The sequence below is a fragment of the Pezoporus flaviventris genome, unplaced genomic scaffold (assembly GCF_033815535.1).
Source record: "Pezoporus flaviventris isolate CSIRO_AGI_PZ_B2104156 unplaced genomic scaffold, CSIRO_AGI_Pfla_v1 ptg000041l, whole genome shotgun sequence".
NCBI classification, from domain to species: domain Eukaryota; kingdom Metazoa; phylum Chordata; class Aves; order Psittaciformes; family Psittacidae; genus Pezoporus; species Pezoporus flaviventris.
Genome location: NW_026892589.1, coordinates 5,767,917 through 5,784,086, shown reverse-complemented (window position 1 = coordinate 5,784,086; position 16,170 = coordinate 5,767,917). Strand labels below are relative to the sequence as shown.

Sequence of the window (16,170 nt, the reverse complement as noted above, 5' to 3'; positions counted from 1 at the left end):
GATGCTGGGCTGTGCTGGTGCCCTCCTCAGCCTGCATGACACGAGCCTGATGGTGGGGTGCCCAGCCCAGCCTTGGTACCCACAGCTGAGACATTGTGCTGGCAGCCTCACCCCTGCCTGCACCCACAAACCACCCCCTGGGTGACTTCACCCCTGCCAGGCTGGGTGCCGGGGGTCTGTGTACCCTAGGGCTTGGGGTTTGAACCCCCAGCTGTGGTTGGGAGCTGCTGCCTGTTTGCTGCCCCAGGATGCACCCAGCTCCTGCCGCCTCCCCCTCTCCCCCTGCCCCTCCGGAGCAGGGAAACCACAAGGCTTCAATGGGGATGATGCTCTTGGTCTCTTTATTTGGGATAAAAGCCCAGGTTGACCATGAGCTAAAAAAACACGTGCTGGGAGCTGAGCAGCACAAGATGGGGCAAAGCTCCAGGGAGCATGTCCCCTCCTCCCAGCCAGACCTGAGGGCAGGAATGCCGCAAGCAAGAGCATAGGCACAGGCCAAGGCGACGCTGCACTGGTGTCCTTGGGGTGGAGAGTTAGAAAACACTGGGAACAAAGTGAGTGTGTCCCGCACAGGGAGTGGGGGTCCCCTGAGTTACACCACCGAACCTGCAGTCCTGGCTGGTGGCCACAGACAGCATCCAGCAAATGGAGGGACGCGGCTGCGGGGCTCAGTGTGATGCTGCTCTGTGCCTGGAGCTGTCAGGCAGCCCCAGATGGTGGTCCCGGCTCCCCCAGCGCATTGCCCTGGCAGGGCACAGGGGCCAGCCCGTGCTGCGCCAGCAGCCCCTGCACCAGCTCCAGCTCCTGCTCCAGCTCCTGGGTGCCACAGCCCAGCCCTGGCACGGTGGCAGCATCTTCCCCCAGCACCTGCAGCGCCTGTGCCGCCAGCCGGGCCCTCACCAGCAGCACGGCCATGGCTGCGTGCAGCTTGGCACAGCCCAGTGCCTTCATCCCACAGCAGGCAGCGGCTTCTGTGGAGAGAGCAGGCAAAGGAGCTATGAGCATGGCAGAGCTGGCCTGGGGACAAGGACACCAGCTTGCCTGTCCCAAGGCTGCACGCTGTGCCGTACCTTGGCTCCAGTGCTGCTTGCAGTACTGCAGGTCGTGCAGGACACCGGGGCCTGTGGCTGTCAACCAGTGCAGAGCCGAGGCACGGACTGCAATGCTGGTGGATGCCTTCTCCAGGAGCTGCAGCAGGATGGGAAGCAGCTGCCGTGCCAGGACAGCCGGCTCCGCAAAAACATTGGGTTCATCCTCTTTGTACAGGCTGACGGCTCTAGGGGAGAAAGATGAGGTACAAGTGAAGCCAAAGGCCAGCCCCATGGTATCCTGTGCTCCCCTGTACCTCCTGCCCACAGGTCCGGCAACTCACTTGTTGGCCTCCAGCTCCTTCACGATGCCCCTGAGATCTAGGACAGGGAGGTGCTGCAGCAGCATGTCAAAGGTTTCAGGGTGCTCCCCAAACTCTGCCAGGAGGAGCCGCAGGAGGCCCTGCAGCCCCACGTTGTCCTGAACAAAGACGCAGCTGTCGTGGAGCGGCTCCCCAGGGTCCTGCTGCAGGAGGCTGGCGAAACCCGCGGCCTCGTGCCGGACCTCCCGCTCCTCGTCTTGCAGAAGGTGAATGCCCACATTTATCAGCCTGGGGAGAGGGAAGGGAAGGGAAGGGAAAGGAAGGTCACTGCACTCCTCAGAGCACCCCCAGCCTGCCTGGAGGGGAGGGAAGGATGAGACCTCCTAGGGGAATGTTTCCCCGAGGGCCTTTTCTCCCGGGTTGTGAAAGGCAGAGCCACCACCCAAGCGCTGGCAGCTGGGGAGGGCAGGGACTGCAACAGGGGCTGTGGGACCCAGCAGTGCAATTTGCTGCACAGAAAGGACTGGTTGCTTCTATTAAAATGCCACCCACAAACGTTCTGTAGGCTTGGGTGCTGCTGATTTTTGAATGAGTGGGGTTTTCTTTAAATCCCCTGAGTTTTTTGTAGGGGACATCCTTCACAGTCAGCTAACCCACAGCACCCTGGGGCTGGGGCTCCAAGAGCAGTGCTATTGGGAATGCGTTGCAGCCACGGGCAATGGGGATGTATGCGGCCAGGGGATGTGCTCAGTGACCTACCGCAGAGCCACGGGGACAAGCACAGGACAGGCAGCACGCAGGGACCGCCGCACCACGGCAGCACCTGCTGTCTGCAGCGAGCGGGCAGCCGCCAGCCGCAGCTCCTCGCACGCAGCGGAGCGGCTGCACTCCTCCAGCGCCGCGCACCACCGCTGGACCAGCGCGCCGTCCTCATCCCCAAACCTGCCAGGGAAGCACAGGGAACTCAGAACACCTTGAGCTCCATCCAGCGGATGGCAGCTACCGCCTGCCCTGAGACTGCAGGACCCAGATGCAAAGATGCGATTTGTAAATCATAGAATCAACTCATTTGGAAAAAGACCTTTAAGTTCATCAAGTCCAGCCACTACCCCAGGACTACCAAGACCACCACTAAACCCGGTCACTAAGGGCCTCATGTACATGTTGTCTGAACACTTCCAGGGATGGTGATTTCACCATTGCCCTGGGCAGCCTGTTTCAATACCTGACCACCCTCTCAGTGAAGATTTTTTTCCTAATATCCAATCTAAACCTCCCCTGGTGCAGCTTGAGGCCATTACCTCTTGTTACTTGGGAGAAGAGACCGACCCCCACCTCACTACAACCTCCTTTCAGGTAGATGAGAAGTCACAGCTCTGTTTCCAGCAAGGACTAAGGAGAAGTCTCCTGGAAGGGTCGGGCTGAAGCCTTGGCAGCAGCAGGGACCTACCAGTGGGTGAGCAGCAGGCTGGCAGCACACAGCGCCTGGAAGAGGAGATCGGGACCAGGACACTCAGTTTCCACCATGTGCAGCAGCATCTCCAGGCATGCTGCCGAGGAGCCCTGGAGCTTACGGGAAGCTTCCTGGGACCACGAGGAGGGGTCTCTGTAAAGATGCAGCAAAGCCTCAAGGTACAATCTCAGGAACTCTCTGTCCCTTCTCTCTTGCAGCACCGACCGCAAGCTCTCCTAGTTGACAGTGGGAAAGAAGGTACATGGTTAGTGGCCCTGACACAACACGGTGGCAACCTCAGCACAACCAGGCAAGTGCCTGCACCCTCAGCCCAGGGAGCACTGTGCTTCTCAGAGAGCACCCAGGGTCCCACCTGCACAGTGCATTGGGGACCTTCTGCTTTACTTAGTGACTTTTGAGCCTTGCCATACCAGCAATGTTAGCCCGAGAGCCTTCTCCAGCTCCTCACACGTTCCTTCCTTCCTGGCGATCGCCCAGCTCAGGATGGCAAGCTGGACATCAGGATTTGACTGCTGGACAAGTGAGCAGACAGCACCAATCCTCTTGCTATCCGCCAGCCGCACTGCCTCACTGCACATGAAGCGGGCCATCGTTTGGTGGAGTACGGCCAGGCCCACCTGGAAGCAAACCAAGATTCCCCTTCCAACGCTCAGCCTCAAGTGATGGGACCCATGTCCCACCCCAGGCTCACTGCCAGGAAGGCCATGGCCATGCTTGTCCTGGCAGGCAGTGATACCTGCAGCTCGACACATCCTGGCTTGCCTCCTGGCGGGAGGCTGCCCAGCTCAGTGCTGATGGCATCATGGATGCTCTGGGCCAAGCTAGGGCTGAAGGATGCGGGCAGAAGGGTGAGGACCCGGAGGAAGGCATCACGGATGAGCGGGCAGCGCTGGGCAGGGGTGAGCAGCCAAACACGTGCCTCCAGTTGCAGAGCCACAGGGTGCAGCATCTCAGCCGACAGCCTGTGGGGAGACACACTGCTCACCACACTGCTCACCACGCTGCTCATCGCTGCTCAGCACAGGGCGCTCTGTGGCCAAAAGCTGCGTCTTGGTGCAGAGTGACATGGGCAGGGGCATGGCACAGGAACACTCACCCATTGGTGCCCGCAGTGGGCGCCAGCAGCGCCTGCATCTGCAGCAGGCGCCCATGGACAGCATTGTGCGAGCGGACCTGTCTGGGTGTTGTGGGGAGCTGCTGGGCCAGCTGCAGGAGGAACCCAGGGCGCCGGGGCAGTGGGATGACGGGCACCAGTGCCTTGGCAGCCATCGCTCGCACAGCATAGATGGGGCTCCCTGCCAGCCCCAGCAGCGGCTCCAGGAAGCGATCAGAGGGGCTGTAAAGCAAAAAGGACACCACACGGTGATGCTCTGGCTGGAGCAAAACCCCCAGAAGACCAGAGCCATCCCCAGCACCACGAGACCACATCCCATCGCGGGAGCCCTTGGATGGGGCAGAGCATCCCCACTGCCCCTTACCTGCTGGGGCCATCAGCACCAGGCTGCAGCTGGGCCAGGAAGGTGAGGATCGCATGGAGTGCAGGGCGCAGGCAGGGCCCCGCTGGCATGGGCCCTTCGGCTGCCTCCAGCTCTCCCAGCAGCACAGCCCCCAGCTGCGGGTGCTGCCCCAGGAATGCCTGCAGGCTCAGTCCCTCCATCGGGCAGCTCTCCCCACGGCTCCGCTGCTGGCCCAGGAGCCGGGATGTGAGGGCGCCTGCACAGAGCATAAATCAGCATCAGGTCCCATCCATTCCCTGCCCGATGCCCCACACTTTGCCCCAGCCAGGTTGGAACCCCACGAATCTCTCCCCTCGGTACTCACTGAAGAGCTGGATGGCTGCATTCCTCATGGCCCAGCAGGGCGAGCCAAGGCCCCGCAAAGACAGGGCCACCATCGGCGTGGTGTGCCACAGCAGCGCGCTGCCCAGCCCCGTGCCATGGACCAGCGTCTGCAGCACATGGAGGGCACACACCTGGGGAGAGCATGAGGGGCTCAGCAGCACTGCACGGGGAGGGGGCTTGTGCTTCTGTGCAAAGGGAAGGTCAGGGAAGAGAGGGTGGGACCAAGGGGCCATCAGCTCTTGGGCTGCTGTGGTCTCTGCACTAGCGCAGTCTCACAGACTCACAGAATGGTTTGGTTTGGAAGGCACCTTGAAGCTCATCCAGTTCCAACTCCCTGCCACGGGCAGGGACACCTTCCACTGGAGCAGGTTGCTCCAAGCCCCGTCCGACCTAGCCTTGAGCACTGTCGGGGATGTGGTTGGGCTGGGGTACCCAGCGCAACCCCCTTTACAGGACCTGGCACAGGTCACCCTGTCCTCAAACAAGCTATAGCAGCCAGGAGGTCAGTGCCCACCGCTCTCACCTGGGGGAGGTCGAGGGTCTGGTCCCAGTCCTGCGGCAGGGCTGTGCTGGCCAAGGCCAGCAGTGTCTGGACACAGTGGGTCAGCAGCGGCCGTGCCTGCGCCGGGGCCTCCCCGCTGACGATGCAGAGGAAGAGCACGGGGAAGCCGGCGGCACGGCGTGTGATTGAGCTGCTCCTGGGTCCGCTCAGTGCTTCTAAGCCCTGAGGAACAAAACCCATCCAAAATACGGCTGGAAACCTGCTGGCCAGAGCCTGCAGCTGCTCTGCAGGGGAGGGCATCGGCTGCACCAACCTTGCACTGCAGCAGCCCCAATGTGGGGGAACACAGGGACACAGCCCTGAGGTTCCCCAGGGCACAGGGGGAATATGGGGCAGAATGAGCATGGTACCTGCTCCAGCATGGTCTGCGGGATGGCCTGCAGCTCCACATCTGGGTGGTTCAGCAGAGCGGCACAGAATTTGATGAAGCCGGTGCTGCAGCCCTCCACTGCTCCCTAGGGCAGAGAAGTGTCAGGCCCCCCCAGTCCCCAGAAACCTCTTTGCAAAGGGGCAGAAGCAAGCAGGAAGACATGATAGTGCGGGGACATGATGGGATTTGACACTAGGATGCCAGATGGGGCTTCCAACTGTGCCCCATGTCCTGCCCCAGATCAGACCCTGCCTCACCCTCCCTGCACACCAGTAAGAAGCCCCAGCTACTGGCCCAGGGCAGGGCAGCAGGGGTAGGACACGCTCTTACCCAGTGCCGACACCGCAGCAGGATTTCCCGGAACACCCTTGCGGCCATCTGCAGGGTGGGCAGTGAAAGCAGGGGCCCCGATCCAGCCGGCAGCCCTGGGGCCAGCAGCAGCTCGGCCAGGCCCCCCAGGAGCAGCCCTATCTCCTGGGAAGAAGCAGAAGGTCACCAGGACTGGCAGCAGGGCTGCCCCATTCCTGCCCTGCCCCACCACTGCTCCCTCGGGGAAGCACAGCAGATGCTGCCACCACTCCCAGCATGGGCGCTCTCGGTTGCCGGTGCTACCGACATGGCCATGAGCATGCACAAGCTCCACAGCATGGCAGCGTCCCTGCCAGCTGCAAGGTGTGAGTAGCAGAGATGGCCTTTTTCCAGGCATCTGGTGAGGCTGTGGAGGAGATGCTGTGATGGGCGGCTGTCAGAAGGGGGCTGTGATGGGTGGCTGCAGGGCTGCAAGCTGGGAAGACTGGCTCTGCCACAGCTGGGGTCTGTCAGTGCCTGGGAACCAGCTGGGTTCATAGGGGCAGGCAGGGAGGTGGCTGCTTTCAGTGGTCACATCCTCCCTGGCAGGGGTGAGGATGGGTCTGGCAGCTCCAAGGTAAGGGCAGAGATTCACCCTTTTGTCTCCCCAGGGAGGGTGAATGCCCCAAGGGGAGCTGAAGAACCGGCAGGTGGGGTGGGCTGGGTGGTGGGTGCTGTGCCAGGCTGCTCCTCTTTCCAGTGCTATGGGGAGGGGTGCTTACCTTCACTGATACCCAGCAGCAGGTCAGGATCAGGCTGTGTTCCTCTGACAGCAAGACTGAGTCCTCCTCTTCTTCCTGTACCCTGCCTTTGCCCAGCATGATGAGGGAGCCTATGGCGTTCCCCATGTCTGCAAACGATGGGGCAGCAGCTGTGAAAGGGAGAAGCCTGGTATGAATGGGGCAGAGCCTGTGGGGCATGTGGGGTAGAGGGATGTTGTTGGGGGTTTGGGGGACCCGCTGTCCCATTTGGAGTGACATAAATGGCAGTGGCCCCTGTCTTGCAATGTATGCAGGTATGCTTTGCCCTGCTGCTCTTCCTGAGCCATTGCTGTAAGTGCTCCATCAGCCCCTGCTTTCCCAGCTACTTCAACCTGGCAAGTGCCTTGATGCTTCTAGAATGTTCTAGCCTTTACTTCTGCTGCTGTTCTCACATGCAGTTGAGAAAGGGACTCGGACCCAGGCACCAGTCACTCTGCTCCTGCAATTTCCAGAGCATTCTGCAGCACCCTTGCCCCAGGTGTCCTGCTTTGGACCTCGCTCCTGGGCCAACCTCTGCCTGGCCCCACTGCTGCCCCTGCTACAGGCAGCGAGCCCAAAGTGCATTCCCCAGGCCTGGAGAGCTGCTGGGTCAAGGATGGCTGCGTCAATGGCTCCCGAGGCTGGTTCCCCCTGGGGACACGCTCACCTTGCTCATCAGCACCAGGGCCTTGCTGGCTCTGCAGAGCTCCCAGGAGGAAGGAGGTGATGTCCCTTGCCGTGGTCACGAGGCGGGTGAGCAGCTCCTGCCAGCTCTGCGCCAGCTCCGCTGCCCGCATGGAGGCAGCCACCTCCGGCACGTGGAGCAGGCACCTCCGCAGGGCTGCGATGACTCCTGCACAAACACCAGCTCTGGTCACAGCTCCCCTGCCCAGCCTGAGGCCGGAATGGCTCCGGGGCAGGGAGTGAGCAGGGCCCCTGGGGAAGGGGCACACTGGGCAGGTGGTGCAGCAATGCAGGGAAACTGAGGCAAGGACAAGGCATCAGCACTGAGTCCTGCCTGCTCCAGACTCCCAGAGCAAGAGCTGCTGCAGGAACCGCTGGGGCCGTACCGTGCATTGGCGTGGTGGCTGCTGCCTGCAGCAGGTCCTGGCGCGCCGCAGCGTACTGGGCTTGCAGCATGTGCAGAAGGTGCTGAGCAAAGCACAGGCCTCGGTTGGGCAGAGTCAGGGGTGCTTCGGCCTTCAGGGCCAGGCTCTTCATGATGCCGCTGTCTGACCTGGGGGAAGAGGCAGATGCTGCTGTGAGGACAAGGGAGTTTTCTGTCAGTCTTACGCTATGCAGCTCCTGCACCCTGGTCCAGCTCCCCAGTGCAAAGCTATTTCAGACCCAAGCCATTGCTGCCCTGAGCTATAAACGCAGATCCTGGTGAGACACCTGCGCTGCGGACACACTCTCGGGGGCTGCAGTGCCACTGTGGGGAGGGGAAGGCTGTGAGCTCTTACTTCTGCAGGATGGTCTTCATCAGCACAGCTCCGGCTTCAGCTTCCTGCACTCTGGGGCTGCCCAGGGTGTCCTGGGCCAGCTGGAAGAGAGCCAGGGCGATGGGCTCGGGGAACACAGGGGGAAAGTAGCGCACGAGCAGCTCGGAGGCCAAGTCTCTGATCTGTCAAGACGGGGGGGGATTGGGAAGAAGGAAAGCAGCCAGAATGGGGCAGGAGGGAAGCGTGGTGGCCTTCCCCTCCAAGCCTGCTCGGCGCTGAGGCATCTTTATGATCTCGCCTCGTCTTTACAGGCTCACCTCATTAGTGCTGTCCTGCAAGCAGCTCAGCAGTGCCAACAAATTGGGCTGGGAGAAGAAGTCCCAGCAGCTGCTCTGCCTGGCGTAGCTCAGCAGCGTGGCCATGGTCCCTGCGGTGGGGACAAGGGGTGGTGTGACAGAGTTGGTGGGGAGCACCCCACAGCTGAGAGGTGATGCTCATACTCACGTGGGGGCTGGCCTTTCCTCTTGTCGGGGCTCCAAGTGTCTGTGCAGGTCTCCAACACAGCGGACAGGAGCAGCAGACCTGTCTTCTTCCTTTGGAAGTTGGAGCCTGGGCTGAGCGAGGCGATGCTGAGCTGCAGCAGCCACTCCACAAAGCCTGCGGGCAGAGAGCATGGCAGCGAGTGAAGTGCATCCCGCAGGGCTCTGACGGAGGCTGCGGGGCGGCCGCCTCACCTACTGCCTGTGCAAGCTGCCCCTCTCCCTCGCTGGGGTCGGGGTCTCGGGGCTCCTTCCCCCGCAGCTGGGCCAGGGAGCTGTCCCGCAGCCGCACCAGCGCCTTCCTCACCGCCGCCTGCAGCAGCTGCCGGAACGAGGAGGAGTCGCAGTTGAGGTTGAGGGGCAGGAACTGCCGCAGCAGCCGCACCTCGGTGCCCGACAGGGGCTGGTTGGTGCTGGGGCTGCAGCAGAGCAGCCCCATTGCCGCCAGCCGCACGCCCTCCTCGCGGGCCCCCAGGCAGCGGCAGAGCCGCTCCAGCGCCTCGCCGTGCAGCGGCAGAGCCCCCGCCACGCTCTTCTGTGCCTTCAGCAGTGAGACCCAAGCCCGGAGCGACGCCGTGTCCTGGCCACTGAACCGGGCGGCCAGAGGTGCCTGGGCGGCCGGGAGCTGCCGCAGGGTCCAGGCGAGCAGGTAGTTGGCGGCGTTGCTCTGCAGGATGGGCAGGGGGGAGCAGAGCGCCTGGGAGAGCAGCGGCAGCCAGCACAGCGCCCACCGCTCCGCCACAGCCTCCGCAGAGCCCCGCTGCTCCGCGCACTGCTGCCGCACCAGGGCCCTGTAGACCTCGGCGGCTGCAGGACACAGGTGGTTGGTGGAGAGGCAGCTCAGGAGGTGCTGCGGCAGGTCCCGGTAGGTGTCCAGCACCTGCGAGAAAGGCAGACAGCAGCAGCCTGTCAGAATGAAGGCTACATGGGGGGGGACGGGGGACGGACCACACTGTGGTCGCCCATGGCACTGAGCATCTCTGGTATCCCAAGTGGCTTTTGGCCAGTTTTTGGTGGGCATCAACAGGCAAAGCTTCCCTCCCTGCTGGTGGTCCCCAGGGATGCATCGCTGTTGCTGCAGCTCACTACCCCACCAAGGATGCTGTCCCTTGGGAGATGCTATAAGGGCCTCTCTGGCTGGAAAGGCTGCCTGCCGGCATGGCTGAGCTGGGCAGGAGGTGACAGGCAGCAGGCAGTGGCTGTGCCACCCTGGCAGCAGTGACAGCTGGGACAGAACTTCCCTGTCCCCCCACCTTTCCTACCTGCTGGCTGCCCACATAGGGGACGATGGCACAGAGGGGCACATATCTGGCTTTGATTTGCCATGGCATCGAGACCACCCTCTGCAGCATCTGTTGGTAGAGGGGTCTCTCCTGGTCCTGGAAGTGCTGGCACTCAAGGTGGTAGATCTCCAGGAGCAGTCGGAAGGAGCTGTGGATGAACTCGGACACCCCTTCCACCTGGGGGCAGGACAGTAGCAGGAGTGGTTAGGGTGGACCCCCTCTCCTGTCTTGCTGTCAGGAAAGACCCTTTGCTTTCCTGTATCTGTGGACTTTCAGTACTGGCTGGCAACCGTGGGTCTAGGAGCTGGGGTGTGGGGATGCCAGGCAGTGAGCCAGCAGATGTAGACAGACAGGGACTGCACCCATGAGTGGGTGAAGCACTGAGACACGGCCCTGAAGAGGTCATGTGTGACATGTCCCAGCCTCAGCACCATGGGTGCCTCTGCCCTGACAGAGGGCAGACACAGGGAAGGGGGTTGAAACAGGCTTTACGGAGCTGAAACAGGCAGGGGTGTGTTATGGGCAGGGGAACAGGAGCGGAGCCGGGTCAAGGAAGGGCTGTGTCTGGCTGCTGCAGCACCCTGGCCTTACCGGGGTCTCAGCATTGTCCCACACCAGCTGGAGGAGCTGCTGGAGGAGCTCGGTGTCCTGGGCCAAGATGCGGGTCCCCTTCAGGGACCAGAGAGCAGGCAGAGTATCCCGCAGGCGCTGCAGCCACAGGGCACAGGCTGCAAAAGAACAGAGCTCCACTGCAACCCTCACCCTGAGACCACTCTGCAGCAGAGCTGGCACAGGCTGCTGGGCTTAAGGACCACATGTGCAAAGGGAAAGGTTTCCCTGTTAACTACACAAGAGCCCAAGAGCATCCATTGTGCTGGAGCAGAAATTAGCTTCCAAAACAGCTGCCAGGATCCATAAAGCATCTTCCCTGGGAGCAGATGAAGTGCCATGGGTGTTCCGTGCGGCATTAGCACAGGGAACCTCTCAAACCTCCCCACCATAGGGAGGTCATCGCTTATTACCTTGGAAGCAGTAGTAGTGGCAGTCCTTCTGCTCCTTGGTCAGGACACACATAGTGGGAAAGATCACATCCAGCAGCAGACAGGCCTGTGGGAGCACAGTGACCCAGGGAGCAGGCAGGGGCAGGCTTTCCAGGGGGAGAAAACCCCACCAGTGGCTGCAGCCCTCTCCAAGGGCTCTCTCAAGCCTTGGCCGCTGGCTTGGAGCTCTCCTACCTTGTGTGTGAAGCTCTCCAGCTGGCAGCTGAGGATGTCCACCTTGCAGCACGTCAGCAAACCTCTGGTGAGCACCAGCTTCTCCAGCCCATCTGGCTCCAGGACAGTGGGGGTCTCCACTGCCAGCTCCCCGAACTTCAGCTCCCCTGTGCCTGGTGGGAAAGGGCTGCATTGGATGGCAGAAAGACTGCAAACCCCAACACTGCTCTGAGTGCAGACTGCCCCAGCTCATCCCAGAGCGACCCAGAGAGCCAGATACAGCAGCAGAGTCCAGCCTGGACTGCTGGTGACTGGCACTGGTCTCTGTCCCCTCACACCCTGTCCATGACACCCCCATCCCGAGAGGCCATCCCTGGCTCGGGATGGAGCACGCACCTTGCTTGGGGAGCTGGAAGAGGCCCAGCACGGCACTGGCCCCATGCTCAGGCTGGGGAGCCATGTTTACCAGCATGCTCAGGGCTGTGCCCACCAGCAGCCTCGTGTCCTTGTTCAGGGCCTGGACTTGCAAGGGAGGCAAAGGCACAGCTCAAAACACCATTTAAACCATTTAACCACCCCCTCCACGCCCATAGGGGCAATTACACAGGGTCCCTCGGACACCCCAGACACTGGGGCTATCCCTGCAGCTTCCCTCAGGGAGGGAAACGGGGAAAGCACCCCGGAAGGATGGCACTGCTCTGCTTCTCGGGCCGGGCAGCACCATCCCTCCCCGGGGCCATACGCACCTTCCCCCACACCACCTCCAGCAGCATCCCCAAGAGGCTCTGCAGGGTCTCGCTCTTCCCCTCTGCGCTCCACACCAGGGGGGCCACGTCCTTCGGCAGCGCCTGGAAGAGCTGGAGGCAGGCCTGGAGGAGCAGGAGGGCCGGGGCCCGCGGGATGGCTGTCAGTATCCCTCACCTCTGAAAGAGCTGTGATTCCCCAGGGATGGCCATTCGAAGAGGCTCTGTGCGTTACATCCCTCCCGCGCATCGCTGCCGGCGCCTGGCCGGTCCTTGCGGGGGCTGATCCTTCCCCTGCTGCCGGATTTGGCTCTCACCTTGATGACCAGGTAGCCCCACGTGGTGCTGGGTGCAGGCTGGCTCTGCAGCACCCAGCGCAGGGTGGTGGCCAGGCGCTGCAGCAGCGGGGCCAGGTTCTGCTGCCAATGCTGCCGGCCCAGGCTGCTCTCCTCCATGAACAGGCACACTGCAAGCGAGGGGACAGCATCAGCCCCTGCCGCTGCCCACAGCCAGCCCTGCTCCCGGTTAAGCCAAGGACCGTGCTGCCGGTAAGCAGGGTGAGGATGGGGCTGGGATGCAGGGGATGCTCTGGCTTTGTCTGGTTTCCAGTTGTCACAGAGGGGGTGAGCAGAGCCATTGGGTGCTACTGGGGTCTCTGCAGGGATCCCACAGATCCGGCTGATCCCTGTCCCCTCTCCCACGAGCACAGAGGACCCGGTCTGGGTGGGCAGGGGTGTCCTGTGCATTGGTGGTGTGGGCTGGAAGAAACCTCTAGAGGGGAAGGAGCAGAGACTGACCTGACTGAAGGTCCCCAGGAGACAGCACCTGTGGGGGCAGAAGGACAGTTTGTCCCACATGAGAACATGCTGGGGCTCAGTGCCTTGGGCAGGAGGGTCCTGCCTGCACCTGAAGCTGTCCCAGGGGTGACCAAAGGGCTGGTGTGAGGAGCAGCCATGTGTCACCAGCTGCAAGCAACGTCAAACCCCCGCAGTGGTGGGAAGAGAAGCAAAGGACCCCGGGCAGCCCAAACCAGGAGGTCCCTGTCACACACGGGTTCCAGCCAAGCCCCTGCAAAGCCAGTGCCACCACAGAACCGGGGTTCTCTCACCTCTCCCTGCGGGGCCAGGCCAGACAGCAGCAAGCCCACCTCCTGGGCCAGCACGGCTTCCTTCCCCACTGCCAGCTGGGTCACGATCTGCCAAGAGACAGCCCAAGTCAGTGGGTCTGCCCAGACCCCATTAGCTACCCACTGCAGAGTGCAGCTTTCAGGAGAGCAGGGTGGTGGCACTGAGGCCCCTTTGCTGGTGAGGATGCACTGCATGAGAGCTGTGCCACTGCAAGCACAGCTGGGCGAGACCACCACTTGCACTTATGGCTAATAACTGCTCTGAAGCTGCAGCCCTGCCAGTTGCATTACGGACCTGTTCCAGTTTCTGGAAGGAGCTGGAGTTGCTGGTTGCCTCCATCTGGAAAGCCAGGACACAGCGGAGCAGAGGCCTTGCCTCTGCCTCACCCAGCGCCTGCAGACCCTCGCTCAGTGCCCGTGACTGCAGCAGAGCCTCCTCCAGGTGCTTGTCTCGGCATCTCTTGGCAGTACTCCTGAAACAGGATGAGGATGGGGTGAGGATACCTTGGGCTCAGTGGGGATTAGGGTGGTCATGCCCCATCTTAATGTGGATTGGGATAGGGGTGCCCCAGCTCAATGTGGATTGAGGTGGAGGTGCCATGGCCTGGTGGAGATTGGGGGGGGGGGGGGGAAGGAGGTGCCCCAGCATGATTTGGAGTAGGGGTGCCGCACCTTGACAGGGATTAGGGCTGGGGTGCCCCTGCTTGCAATGATCCTCTCTCCCAGTTGCACTCAGCATTGCATTGGGTCCGTTCTGGCGAATACAAGCCCGCGGTGGGGCGGTGGGGCGGGGGGTGTGGGATGGCAGAAAGACACAAAAAATCCTACGAACGGCTGCTCCGCTGCTGCAGAGCAGGCTGGGAAGGAACGGTGGCTCTGGCCGGGTACGGAGCCGAGCTTCCCTCCCTCCGTCCCAACCCGTGCCCAGGGGGATGCTCGGGGTACCCATGCCCGGGACATGCCGGTATTCGCGCCAGGGGGGGATGCTCGGGGTACCCGCGCTGGGGGATGCCGATACGCGTGCCCGGGGGGATGCTCGGGGTGCTCCACGCCGCGGGACTCCCGATGGACCCGCACCCCTGGGGGGATACCGGGAGTTCCTCGCCCGAGGTCCGTCCTCTTACCCGGCGAACTGCCGCAGGCATTGCAGGCAGGAGAGCACCGGCTGGGCGATAGCCAGCGCCCCGTAGAATTCAGCGCAGGCCTGCGCCTCCCGCTCGGCTCCCATGGCCGGGGACGGCACCATAGAGCTCGGCCGCGCTCCTGCCTGCTCAGCGGCCCCCCCTACCGCTGTCCCCCGGGCACGCGGGCGGGCTCCGGGGCTGCGGGAAGCTCCGGGCACCGCTGGGTGTCCTGGATGAAGGCAGAGGATGCAGGCGAGCCTCCCCGCCCGGCGGTTGCCTTCGTCAGGATGCTGGATCCACACTAAGAGCCAGTGAAGGGCCTCCTTCCTGCGGGATGGAATGGCCTTTGATTCATGAGAATGATCATCAAATCCAAATGGTTTTATTTGGGTTCTTTTTGCCAGTTGGCACAGGGTTGAGCTATTTTAACAGGCGCGATTTTGAGGTCCCCAAACTGTTCCATGATTCTGTAATTTCTGTGTCTTTCTTAAACCCCTGACTAATGCATCCCACTAAGCATCACCCAGCAGCTGCCACAAAAGTGCTTCTTGCTGGTTTTACCCTTGACAGATGTTTTTTCCCCTCTATTATTTCTTACAGTGGCACTGGGCAAGTGATGGTCGTGGGCAGTTTGCATGAGGTGGCATCACAGGACAGCAAAGCTGGCACAAACCAGCATCTGAACTGTGTGACCAAGAGGACACTGAGATGTGGCTCCGTTGGGCAAGCGCTGTGCGTGGGCACAGAGAGGCCCCTGCCTGTATATTTTGGCATCATTTGCCAGCAGCATCCATCCCTGCTCTGCTTTAGAAACCAGCCTGGAAGCCCAAATCCAGCCAGGGGTCCAGATTTATCCTGATTGCTGCCAAAATCACCAGGGAAGCAGCACAGGGTTTACCCCAGGTAAGGCAGAGCAACACAGGATGATGGTCACGTCCCTCAGACCTGCTCCTCCATTCCCTGAGCACCACGGCCAACCCACATGGGGGATAAGGGATTGGGGAGAAGGGCTGCCAAACCAGAGCCCCGTGGGTGCCAGCAGCCAGGCAGGGGCAAGGCAGGGGAGGGTTCTCCTGTGTTTTAGGGTCTCCAAAGCTCCTGTTCCCATCCCCTTGTGCTGCCTGCAGAAAGGGGGGCCGAGGGTGGGAGAGGGGGATTTTTTTCTGGTTTCACCATAGGAAGGATTTTCGAACCCTATAAAATTCCCTTTTGACAAGTGAACGGCGAAAGCAGATTAACCTTTTTGCTAATCCTCTATAATGGCTTTAGAATCTCCTTAACCAATAAGAAAATGATAAGAGCCTGTTTCTTTTCTTTTTATCTATATCTATATTGTCCTCCCTTGTCTGCACGTTTTTTCTTTCTTGTTTTATTTTCCTTTCCTTTTCTAATATGAAATAGCCCAGCGATCCTATCTCCTGGAGGCTCAGTAAACAGACCATCAGAAATCCCTTTCCTTTATTCCTCTCCGGTAACAGGGTGCAGAGAAGTGGCAGCCGATTGGGATTTGATTACCAGCAGCTATCAAAAGTCTCTTTGTAAGATCTGGGTCCTAAATCCCATAATTCTTTGATAAAAGAAGTATTACCAGTCCATTTTCTGAAGTGAAAGGTACGGGAGGAATGAAAGAAAGCAATCAGCAGAGATCCTAATAGGCTAAGTGTGTGTGTGGTGGGAAGCAGGGATGGGCAGAGGAGGCCAGGTGAAAGTGTCCTTTGTTAAGGATGGGGAAGGAAAATTAATCTGCTTTGGGTGTATGATTATTACAGCCAAGAGCAGAAAGGGTCTGATCCTGCATCGGGTCACGACATGTCCCAGCTCACCTGCCTACAGTCCCTCTGGAGCAGCACAGTGTGGGGAGCAGAACCTGGCCCCACATCCATTCCCATGTCAGTGCTTGGGTACGTGCTTAAAAGCTGGGAGCAAATTGCAATGATTCCTGGCATTAGTGGATCCCCAATACCTCTCTGGAGCACTGACACCTTGGCAGGGCAGCAGTGAACATGTCCAGAC

General features: G+C 61.0%; 1 protein-coding gene across 3 annotated transcripts; it reads right to left on the bottom strand.

The window, feature by feature from the left end:
* Positions 1 to 309: 309 nt before the first annotated feature.
* LOC133275830 (tRNA (32-2'-O)-methyltransferase regulator THADA-like) lies at positions 310 to 15,172 on the bottom strand. 3 transcript variants are annotated; one of them, XM_061466040.1, is made up of 31 exons: positions 14,158 to 14,951; positions 13,329 to 13,506; positions 13,016 to 13,102; positions 12,705 to 12,732; positions 12,225 to 12,373; positions 11,911 to 12,033; positions 11,561 to 11,681; positions 11,186 to 11,337; positions 10,973 to 11,057; positions 10,542 to 10,678; positions 9,930 to 10,127; positions 8,863 to 9,547; positions 8,633 to 8,785; positions 8,446 to 8,555; positions 8,150 to 8,310; positions 7,757 to 7,923; positions 7,354 to 7,539; positions 6,669 to 6,796; positions 5,929 to 6,072; positions 5,579 to 5,683; positions 5,190 to 5,390; positions 4,647 to 4,797; positions 4,304 to 4,538; positions 3,922 to 4,161; positions 3,562 to 3,787; positions 3,236 to 3,442; positions 2,802 to 3,040; positions 2,111 to 2,293; positions 1,373 to 1,639; positions 1,071 to 1,276; positions 310 to 971 (listed from the first exon to the last, which is right to left on the bottom strand). In XM_061466040.1, exons 1-31 carry the CDS (start codon positions 14,277 to 14,279, stop codon positions 700 to 702), a joined length of 5,646 nt encoding a protein of 1,881 aa, XP_061322024.1. In that variant the 5' UTR covers positions 14,280 to 14,951; the 3' UTR covers positions 310 to 699. The 3 variants fall into 3 exon arrangements, 2 of the variants coding, with proteins under 2 accessions (XP_061322024.1, XP_061322023.1); XM_061466039.1 differs by having other exon boundaries at positions 6,669 to 6,817; positions 14,158 to 14,949; XR_009745692.1 differs by lacking the exons at positions 310 to 971; positions 1,071 to 1,276; positions 1,373 to 1,639 and having other exon boundaries at positions 2,156 to 2,293; positions 2,802 to 2,957; positions 6,669 to 6,817; positions 14,158 to 15,172.
* Between the last annotated feature and the right edge of the window lie 998 nt (positions 15,173 to 16,170).